This window comes from Henckelia pumila, chromosome 2 (assembly GCF_033568475.1).
Source record: "Henckelia pumila isolate YLH828 chromosome 2, ASM3356847v2, whole genome shotgun sequence".
Taxonomy (NCBI): Eukaryota; Viridiplantae; Streptophyta; class Magnoliopsida; order Lamiales; family Gesneriaceae; genus Henckelia; species Henckelia pumila.
Window position 1 is genome coordinate 97,548,650 of NC_133121.1, and position 11,611 is coordinate 97,560,260.

Consider the following 11,611-nt stretch of genomic DNA (forward strand, 5'->3'; position numbering starts at 1 on the left):
TCCTCTTTCACTTATATGTCCTAGCCTCAAGTGCCAGAGTCTAGTTCTGTCATCAGTAGGTGAAACTGAGAGAGCATTAGAATTTTGGTGAGTTGTGCCTTGCAAAGTGTATAATCCATTATGCCTTAATCCTTTCATGAACACCAAAGCGCCTTTCGATATAGTGAGCAGTCCATCTTTGGCTTTGAAAGTGTATCCTTGTTGATCAAGCATCCCTAAAGAGATTAAATTTCTCTTTAGTCCTGGAACAAACCTTACATTAGTAAGGACTTTCACTGTACCATCTACAAGTTTGAGCTTGATTGACCCTACACCTTCTACTTTGCAAGCCACATTGTTTCCCATGAGAACCTGTCCACCATCTCCTTTAATGAGATCACAAAACCAGTGTTTATTTGGGCTCATATGGAAAGAACATCCTGAATCTAGAATCCATTCTTTCTCAGATTTCTCTGTTGTAACTGAAAGAACATCTGCACTTTCATAACCATCTGTTGCAAGTGCAACATCTCCAGATTCTACTTCTTTGTCCTTGTTCTTTCTCTTGAGTTCTGGACATTCCCTCTTGAAGTGTCCCTCTTTGTGACAAAGAAAACACTTCCTTTTGGTTCTTGACTTAGACCTGAACCGAGGCCTATCCTTGTTCTTGTAATCTCTCTTTTCAGTGCGGCCCCTTACAAATAGGCCCTCTGTTGAATTTCCATTCACCAACTCTGATTTCTTATTGAGTTCTTTCGACATTAGCGCAGCATGTACCTCTTCAAGTGTTAGAGCCTCTCTTCCATATATCATTGTATCCCTTAATTGTTCATAAGAGTCTGGAAGAGATCGTAACAAGAGAAGTGCCTGATCTTCATCCTCGATTTTGATATCAATATTCTCCAGATCTAAGATGATCTTGTTAAAGTCATCTACATGATCTTCGATTTCCTTTCCGATTGGCATCTTGAAGGTATATAGTTTCTGTTTCAAGAAGAGACGATTTGCCAAGGACTTTGTCATGTACAAACTCTCCAGTTTGATCCAAATCGCAGCAGCACTTGTCTCCTTCGAAACTTCCCTCAGAACTCTATCTCCAAGACTCAAGATAAGTGCACTGTGGACTTTCGCCAAAATGGTTTTCTTCTCTGGTTCTTTTAGAGAATCTGCCATCCTTTCTTCCCCAAGAAGTGCCTCATCCGTGCCTTGTTGAACCAGTAGGGCTCTCATTTTCAAGCGCCACAATCCGAAATCGTTTTTTCCGGTGAATTTCTCTATATCAAACTTTGTTGAACCCATTGATGATCGTAACCGAGGCTCTGATACCAGTTTGTTGTGAATCACGGCACACAATCACTCTTTGTTTACAAGAATCACACTCGATATTTGATCACACATGCAAGAATAATAAACACCAAGAGAATAACACAATCAACACCAAGAGTTTATAGTGGTTCGGATAAATCCTACATCCACTCCTTGACCTTCATAGAGATCTTTCTTCTATAACCAAGAACAAGTTTACAGAGATACAGAGAATGCAGTTTTACAACTCAATTCCAGAAAAGTAGAGTGTATCAATACAACCGAGTCTATCTATATATATGTCTCAAAAATAGCTATATATCTTGAGCCAACCGAAGTTGCTACATTATTCCAGCTGGTACACTGCTTATCCGTCGGTTATAAGCAGTTACCAACAAACCAATGAGTCTTGATCACCTGCAGCAATTCCCTAGACATTCTGGTGTATCCTCTTGGTCCATGCATATCAACACATTGGTGAGCCAACATCTACAATTCAAATATTCATCAACGGAAGAATCTGAAGCCGGAACCATCTGAAAATCGGCGGAATCTGAAGCTGGAAACACCTCATCAAAATCAGCAGGTTCTTCCTCTAACATTGGATTGACATCCATCCATTCCATTGCAATATTCTCGTCGACGTGTCTGTTGCATTCCACCGACACACAGAAAGGAATCACCAAAACATTGTGTTGCGGAGGCATAAACCTCATCAGATCTTTAGCGATTTTGAATGCGAATTTGCTCAACTTGCAACGGTTGCGATCGTCCAGAGGCCATTCTCCCAACTCCCGGGCGATCATTCGGTGCGAGTATTCGGGGTCCATGAGTTGCTTGATATCCATACGGACTGATTTTGTCATGAATCTTGGTCGCACGATATGTCCCAGGGAGACATTGTCGTAGCACTCGCACATCACCAGGTCGCAAGAAAATTCAATGTCCACATGAAATTGGGCTTCACGTGTGGTCACCACGTCGGAGACGACGACTTTTGGGTCGACCAAGACTATCTCTAATCGGGCAGTGTCGATATCCATTATTCGACCAAGAAGATGAAATTATTAGAACAAGAATTTTTTTTGGTTTTTGGAGAAAAATAGATTTTGCTTTTGCTTGTAAATTAATTGTATTGGAGAAGTATTTATACAATTGTGTACGTATGGCGCGTAGTCGGTTGTTCATTTGGATTCTAGAAGCAATTTGATGCGTAGTAGGATTAGGAGTCCTGATAATTATATGAATATCAAAATTAAAGATAAGGTTAGTACTACGATTTAAGTAAAGATAGGATCGACAAATTAAGATATAGTAGTGATCAGTTTTTCGGTTCTTTTTGTGACAAATTTTTTTTTTTTTCAAATTTACACATTTTGCGAGAAAATCGCAACTTTTTAACGGGGGATTTTGGTTTTCGGGGGAAAAATTAAATGCAGTGGAGCACTAATATTTCCCTTTCCCCCCAAAGAAGTTCTTATCGAGGTTTATTAATCTATCGTCTATTTATTTATTTTTTCTTTCAGCAATATGTCGTCTCGTGATGTGTCAAAATGAGCTAAGTTCATCGGGTTGACCCGTCCCGTCATACAAAATTGATGGCTTGGGTTGGCTTGGGTTGGGTTGACAATTTCTCAACCCGTCTAAAAGATGGGTCAGCCCGTCCCGCCTAATGGTGGATTGTTGGTTGATCCGTCAAAACCCGCTAATTTACACGTGAGTCCGTCGAATTGGTCCGTCCCGCCACCTAAAATAGGTGGGTTGGGTTAGTATTTTTCCAACCCGTCTAAAAAGTGGGCCGGCCCATCCTGTCCCACCAAATGTGGGTTGCAAGTACTCAATTTGATTAGAGAGTTTGAAATGCTGAAAATGAAAGAGAGAGAAACCATCAAAGAATACTCTAACAAGTTGTTGGATGCTCTTTTGATAGTTAAAGCCTTAAAGTCTAGAGCTCCGGATTCTTCGCCAGTTGGATTGATTATTGAAGATTGTAAGGTCCTAGCTAAGGATATTCAATCGGTTTCTTTTATTTTTGCTAAAAGATCTTCGAACTAGGCTGCTCATACTTTGGCTAGGAGTACCGGTTCTTTGACTGATCTAGTCAGTCGTGTTATTTCGACGTCGTCGATTATTCAGTTTGTAACCTATGTTATTTAATTTATCAGTTTGTTTTTCAAAAAAAAAAAAAAAAAAATTGCTCGATACAGTAAATAAGGTAAGGTTGCTTAATAAGGACTTTTCTGATGAACGAATTGTGCAAAAAATTCTTGTATTCTCTCGCTTCTTTCTTCTACTACCACAAACTTTCATAATATTTTGTTGTTTTACAACAAAATATTTGATTCGATCATATAATTGTTCCTTTTAAATAGAAAATAAATTAAAGCCATTTTTTACTATTGAGTGTTGAGATAAAGGGATTTTCCTAAATGATTTTTAGGAGAATACCGCTATCATTAATTTTGGCCTTGAATTAACTAATTTATCAGAGAATGAGTTTTTTATGAGACGGTCTCATAGTCCTATATTCGGGATATAGGTCTACTCGATCTTAAGCGAAAATTTTTGTGTTTAGCAAACTAGCGTATTGTTTATGACTGAGGGAAAAAAGTCCGTGTATCAAATAAATTATAAATAATTGAGTTAATTTATTTCTTAGAACAATAAATTGAAATTGACAAAAAAAAAAACAAATAAATGGAGTAATCTCGTAGAAATTGAGAGGAAAAAAATGATAAAAAAAAAAAAAAAAAGAAAGAAAGAAAAGGTATATTGTGATTTTAAAATATGCAAGAAAATTTTTAAAAATATCTAGTAAGAAAGGCTATTGTTAAAAATTCGACTTTAAACGGGTCAGATTATGTATTTCCCTAAGGGTCCGTTTGAAGTTGCATATTAGTAATCTAGGTATAAATTATCTTATCTAGTCTCACGTTTTTTTGTCATATTATTTATTCATTTTTCAATTATTTATCTCAAATCAATCAAATCATTAATTATTTATCTTACATCAACCAAATCATTGAATTTAAATTACTATATTATCCTTTATAAATAATATTATTCATATTTTTATTAATTATTAAATGGATAAAATAGTAATTTATTATTTTTATATAAAATATAATCAATCAAATCAAACAAATTATAATCTATCAATCAAATCAAATCTTATATTAATATCATTTCTTATTTATTTTTTATTACAATATATTATTTATCTTATCACCAACTTCAAACGAACCCTTAAGTAAAGGTTAGTAACCTCTAGCAAGATAAATTAACTCCGTATCGAAGTCTTAGATAGTGTTTGCAACATCTAATTACACAAAAACTTGTATAATATTGTTTAACGGATCAATTTTCTAAAATGTATTTTCGACCTGATTTGACTTATAAAAAATATTATCTTTTTATTTCAAAATTATTAGTTGGTATTGCATGTATGGATCGGAATTACCCGTTTCACGGATATCTTTACTATATTATAATATATAAACACCATAGAAAAAATATATTTGATCATTTTAATGAATTTCTAAATTTATCATTTATCATTCTTATAACATGTTTAGTAATGTTGGCCCAAAAAAATAAATTTTTTATTTGGTCATTTTGGTCCACTATCCCCATTATCCTAACTACTATCATATTATTCTAACATTTTAAAAAAAATTATAATTAATATTTTGGTATATCGGTATATCAGTATATACGGAAATTTGTAAATTTCATACCGTTAACCGAAAAATTCGGTATGGTTACCATACCGTATCGAAATTTTCGATACTATACTGAAAATTCGGTATTTTTTCGGTACGAAAACCTCGTTATACCGAAAATTCGGTATTTTTTCTCACCCCCACTCATATGAGACTTGCCCATATACTATAATGAACTAATACACCAAAAGCGGTATCTAGTTATTTACTTTAAAAACAAAATTTCACAAAAAAAGAACAAAATACTTTTGGATCAGACTCCTTTTTAAAAAATGAAACTTTTTTTGTGTACATCAATTGATTAAATTTTATATATTTGGTTGTTTATTTAAATCATGCCCCTCACTTTAATTTCTTGTAAATTTTAATTTAATTTAATTTAATTTAATTTAATTTAATTTAATTTAATTTAATTCATCATCATCATCATCATCATCATCATCATCATCATCATCATCATCATCGAGTTTAGGTTTAGTTAAAAGGAATGGCCTAAAATGGTGGAATATCCTCTTGTTTAGTTTCGGACCATGTGATACTCGTGCTTTGGGCCTCGGTTCTCATATAGCCATTTTAATGGAATAACAGTAATCATAATATTATCTACTATATTAAAAATACATCACATGAGGTGGAGGAGAAGGGAAATTTTGAGGAATAATCTTGTGATTTTTTTTAAGAAAACCCTTATCTCATCTCATATGTTTTTATATATGTAGTCGGCTTATTTTTTTGGATATTGAGGTGAACTCACCATGGTTATTTTGCTTATTAACTACCCCAGAAAAGAATGGACTAACATTGTCTTAAAAGTGCATTCTATTTAATAAATATGATATCTATCTAATGCGATGTGTGGAATACATGACAAAATTAAAAAGTAATTCCATTTGTTCATCCGTGGGATAAAAACCAAAAGATGGATCTTCTTCTTAGGTCATTTATGATTTATCCGTGCGCATACGATAAAATATCAATTCGGCCCGCAACACCTAAATTTACTCGTCAACTTTCGAAGTTGCTTAGCACAAAAAATAGGTGATTTTCAAGAATCTTGAATCTCGATAGAGATGAAAAACACTAAACAACAGTCCAACTTCAGGGAAAACTTTTACCCTCGAATAGTAATTTTACAGTAGTGTGCGCAGCTGGCCAATAACTCACGATGGGAAGCGATCTTTAAAGTAAGAGTCGTGGTCTCCCTTAACACGCTTCTGCCCTTGTCATTCCAAACATCGTTCAGTATATCGCGTTTCTGTCGACTTATTTTAGGCATGCAATGGTGCTTCCATGTCTTGACTGTTTATATATACTAGCGACGGAGCACACGCGTTGCATGTAAAATAATAAAAAAAGTAAAGATATAATTTTCTTAAATAATAGATGAATCTTTGATTTGTGAAAGATAATATATGAACTTTCGAACTTTTGAAAGTGGATAAGATGTGATAGTTATGACTTATGACATGTGTATTTTTGTAAAAATTATTTGGTGTCATTAAGTCGAACTACTAAGAAGCCTCAACTTTTATAATATAGAAAGATATATATTCTAATTATGATAAACTAGGAATATATATTCATCTGGAACAAAGTAACTTCACTAGGGATGGCAACGAGGCGGGTTTGGCTAAACTCGGAATCGCCACGCCTCCCTTTGGACCCGCCCCGCCCCGCGAACCCGGCGGGTCCAATACGGGTTAGACCCATTGGACCCGCTAAAATTAAATATTTTTAAATTAAAAAGTTTAAAACTTAAAAAAAATTCATTAAATTAGATTTCAAATATATATTGATAATATTTAAGACAAAAAAATATTCTCACAAGTTAAAATTTATCAACTTGTAATTAATTAATAATTATTAGCAAAAAATATTATAATTATATATTTTTATACTAAACATAACATAATAAATAAATTCATTTCAATCCAATAATATTACACACTCAAATTATTGATAAAATATTAATTATTTAGTATAAAAATATAATTATATATTATTAATATTAAATATATATTTTATATTTATATATATAAATGTATATATACATATATATATTATGGCAGGGCGGGTTTGGCCAAACCCGAGACCCGCCCCGTCGAGACGGGTTTGATGTTAAACCCGACCCATTGTCATCCCTAAACTTCACATCTCAAATGTATTTTCATAAAAATAAATTTGGGCTAAATTAATACTAAAAAGGATGCAAGAGATTAGAACATTCGAGTATCTACAATTTTTAAAAGAAGTCAAAATCTTATTTTGTCAGCTTATAAATTATTTGAATTTTTTTCTACAAAAAACAAAATTTAAGAGTTTTTGAGCTCAGCCAAACACCATCTTATCTTACATTATAATGCGTGAAACGTAATTTCTATTTCTATAATTGCTAACACCTTTATTTAACATATTGGTATGGTGTCAAACGATCTCACGGATCCATCTAGAAATATTTTAATAAATGATATTGATAAAATTATCTTTTTTTGAAAACTAATGCTAGTGTATTTGTAATGTTTTAATTTTAATGTTACTTTAAAAAAAAAAAATTGATCAGTCAAGTAAAAAAAATTCATATCACAAAATTAGGGACTAGTACATGCTACCTTGAGGATAGTTGCCCCAACATGATCTGGATTGACTAGATCGCACTGCAGATTAAATGATTTGATCTGCTGATATGATCTGATCCGTCCAGATCACTCATATCACAAAATTAGGGACCAGTACATGCTACCTTGAGGATAGCTGTCCCAACATGATCTGGATTAACTAGATCGCACTGCAAATTAAATGATTTGATCTGCTGATATGATCTGATCCGTCCAGATCACTTTGGGATGCTCGACCCTTCCAAAATTAGAAACCATCTCACGAAATTATTTTGTGTTATTTAAGCAAGAGTTCTTTTATGGTGCCCAACTCTATATGCCCAACTCCATGCCCACCATGTACAATATGTGATAAGTCAACTCATCAATTGTGTTGGTCAACTCACATATTGTACATGGTGGGCATGGAGTTGGGCATATGAGTTGGGCACCATAAAAGAACTCATTTAAGCAATATATCAACGGATATATATTATTTATAGACAGTTTATTCAACATATATATAATAATATTCTTCACTGATATTACAAGAGCAAAACCACATTTTCCGAATATTCACTTGACCACGAGAAACTGCAATGAACAAAAAAAAAACAGAAGAAAAAGAAAAAGAAAAAGAAAAAGAGAAGGCCAAATAAACATAAAGAAATCTGTAATCATGCACGATATACTGTTATATATTAATCAAACATATATAGAATCAAAGTTTAATTAATTTTGTTCAGAGGGAATTCAATTCAAGGCATATTATTGCCTTCGTTTTGGAACTCATACTGGTTCTGATCATATGATTCATCACTCATGGAGTTCTCATTATTTGCACCATAATTATAATACTTCCTCTCATCATTGTTCAACACTGCATAGGGATGGTTTCTGCTGTACTTTTCGGTTTTGATATCGTAGAAATACTTTCCATTTTCCAGGTATCTCGTGTCGCTCATTCCTTGTGGCCGGAATCCGCTTTCCTCGCCGCCGTCGTTCCCACGGCTGTTACGACCGGCGTCTCCTTGTGGCTCGCTGTTGAAGCTGCTTCCGCCGCTGTACTGATAGTTGTTATATATTGACCTGTCCTGTTCTGGTTCGCTTGTCTCTTCATCTTCTAGCTGGTTTTGCTTGCTTTTCTTCCGGGCGTCGTTGTAATAGTTTTCAAGGGTGGTGGTGTAGGAAACCTCGTCGTCTTTGTCGTCGTCGTCTTCTTCTGTTTCTGTGAGATATGCCACGGGGTTGTAGTTTCTTGGGAGTTGCCTGTAATTGGGGCGGTCTCCGGATTCTGCGGCGGCGCCGGTGGAGGGACGAGGGAGTTGTTGGCGGGACTCACGGCCGTAAAGGCCGTAGCCATTTTCTTTTTCCTGGGGGAAGAAACTGGGTTCGGGTTCGGGTTCGGATTCGGATTCTTGTTCTTGTTGGACGTTGTTATTCAGAGGTGGATCTTGGTTGGGAACAGCGGTTGTGGCGGATGCGGAGGCGGAGGCGGAGGAGGGGTAGACTTTGTTGAATAATTGGCTGTCTCTCGCCTGAGTTTGTGGGTAGGATAACAGAGAGAAGAGGAGGAGGAGTGAGAATTTCATGGCCGGAGAGGAAGAAGCCATTGAAGGATTATTTTGGAGTCGTGTGTTAATTTTGCGAACCGGTGTGTGTTTTTATAGAGACCATTATTATTACGAGATTACGAAAATTCAAATAATTGGCATTTTCCGAAAACAATTAAATAATTCGAGATTTATGGCTTTTAAATGACGATTTTAATTTTGGCCCATAGACTTCCGTTGGATCATTATTATAGATTTGAATGTATATAATATATGTATAATCCAGCTCATGTGAATAAATGATTATTGCCTAAATTTGCGTTTCTCATATAATGTTTGATTTATGTAGATGAACCGACCGACTATAATTAAAGGTGATTACTAGTACAACATTTTATAGGAAAATATATTATGGCCATTTACAATCAAGATTATATTACAAATTAATCCATTTTCACACATATGGTTTCGATCTCGTTTAATTGGATGCTAGCATTATGTTTTGTTTGGGTGTGGTAAAAGATAGAATTAAGAAGGTTTATTAGATTCAAATTCATGGTCAAACAAATGTTATTTTGTTAAATAATTGTGTAGGGTTGTGAAAATCCATTGACCATTATTAATATTTTAAACACTCATTTTGTTCCCAAAAATGTTATTTGCCCTTCCCAAAAGTTGACAAACAAATCCAGCTCTAATAAATGTTGGGTAGGATTTTGTTATTGTACTATGTTGGAAGGTGTAGTTTGTGCATATATAAGGTGGAAAGAATTTTAATTTATCTCATCCGCATCCACAAAAAGCATATCAAACATAATACTATTTATCATTATATATTATATTTTGATCTTATCGTTTATAGTTATTTATCACTTATTATTTACTAATCATCCAATAATATCATAATCTCTTTTATTATATTAAGTGTGAGGCCACACCAAACTGGTACGTTGAAGTTGCCTCTTTGTTTTTAATTTTTTTATACAAATTTTTGTTTGCAATAATTTATTTTTTTATTTTCTAAAATTATTTAATAAAAAACATATTGTACATGACCTCAAACGTGTATGCAAAAACGCACTGTATAAGCATTCCATCCAATGTTATATACCAATTAACACGAATATGTGAATTTTAAAAATTATTATTGTAATGAACTATGGATGTTTCAATCCATGTTTTTAAAATCGGATTGGCTTAGTTGGTTCGACCGCGAACCGGCCAGATGTGTGGTCTGGACAAAATCCAAAACCATTTTACGGTTAAACCGGCCGAAATCGATTCCAAACCGGTGGTTCACATGTTTTTTAAAAATATATATATATATATATATATATAAATTTTGATTATTTCTTACATCCCTTTCCAAAAAAATTTATTTCCTAAATTTAAAATTTAATAATTGTATTTTTGTTTATATCTTACTATCTTACTATCTTACTACTTACTAACCGAATTAAAATTAATTGGGTGAAACCCAAGACAAAATATCTAAAATATCCTTAAAAAAGGAACAAAATCTACATATCTATTTCTATCTCTATCTATATCTCAATCTCAATCTCAATCTTTATCTATATTTTAAACTTCATTTGTTCATGATTTTCTCTATTTGTGTGCCTTGATTTTATTTTTAAATTTAAATTGATTTGAAACAAAAATACAATGTGTATATATATATATATATATATATATATATATATATATATACACACACACACACACAATAAATAATATTTATATTTTAATCACATGCGCAACACATGTGCAGACGCGACTAGTATATATGATTATTTGATTTTGAACTTTGTTTTCATAATAATTGAGATTACTTTGATTTATATTTTAATCATGAAATATAATTAATTATATTTGATATTTTGATTATCTATATATTGATATTTACATTTTAAACTTTGATAAATATATATAACTTATATATACACAACTTTAAGGTTTTTAAAATCAAAATATATCAACTACTATATAATATTTTTATTTATATAATATAACAGTATTCCGGTCCACCGTTTTGTTAAACCGATTTGAATGATTGAACCGTTTATAAAAGTTTGCTGATTCGATTATCAGTACAGGCCTAGGGGTGCAAACGAACCGAATCGAGCCGAATAATGGTAAAATTTTAAGGTTCGAATTCGGCTCGATAAGAGTATATTCAAGTTCGAGCTCGATTCGAAGTTCGATAATTTCAAATATTTTGGCTCGAGTTCGGCTCGAAATGAAGTTCGAGTTCGAGTTCGGTTCGAAATATTCGAACCTATTCGTGAACTATTCGGATATTATGGTTCGAAAGTTTGAAATGTATATATATTATTATATAATTATATTATATTAATTAAATATTAAGGCTCGCGAACTATTCGTGAACTATCGAACAGAGTAATTTCGGCTCGAGCTCGGCTCGAAAAAAAGTTCGAACATGTTCAAATTCGACTCG

At 33.3% G+C, this 11,611-nt stretch overlaps 1 protein-coding gene across 1 annotated transcript; it reads right to left on the minus strand.

Moving 5' to 3' along the window:
- Positions 1-8,270: 8,270 nt before the first annotated feature.
- Positions 8,271-9,234, minus strand: LOC140884474 (uncharacterized). Its single transcript, XM_073291248.1, has one exon. It carries the CDS (start codon positions 9,211-9,213, stop codon positions 8,359-8,361), a length of 855 nt encoding a protein of 284 aa, XP_073147349.1. The 5' UTR covers positions 9,214-9,234; the 3' UTR covers positions 8,271-8,358.
- Positions 9,235-11,611: the final 2,377 nt, after the last annotated feature.

Coding starts and splice junctions, on each gene's coding strand:
- LOC140884474 (XM_073291248.1), bottom strand. CDS start 9,213: ATGGCTTCTTCCTCTCCGGCCATGAAATTCTCACTCCTCCTCCTCTTC.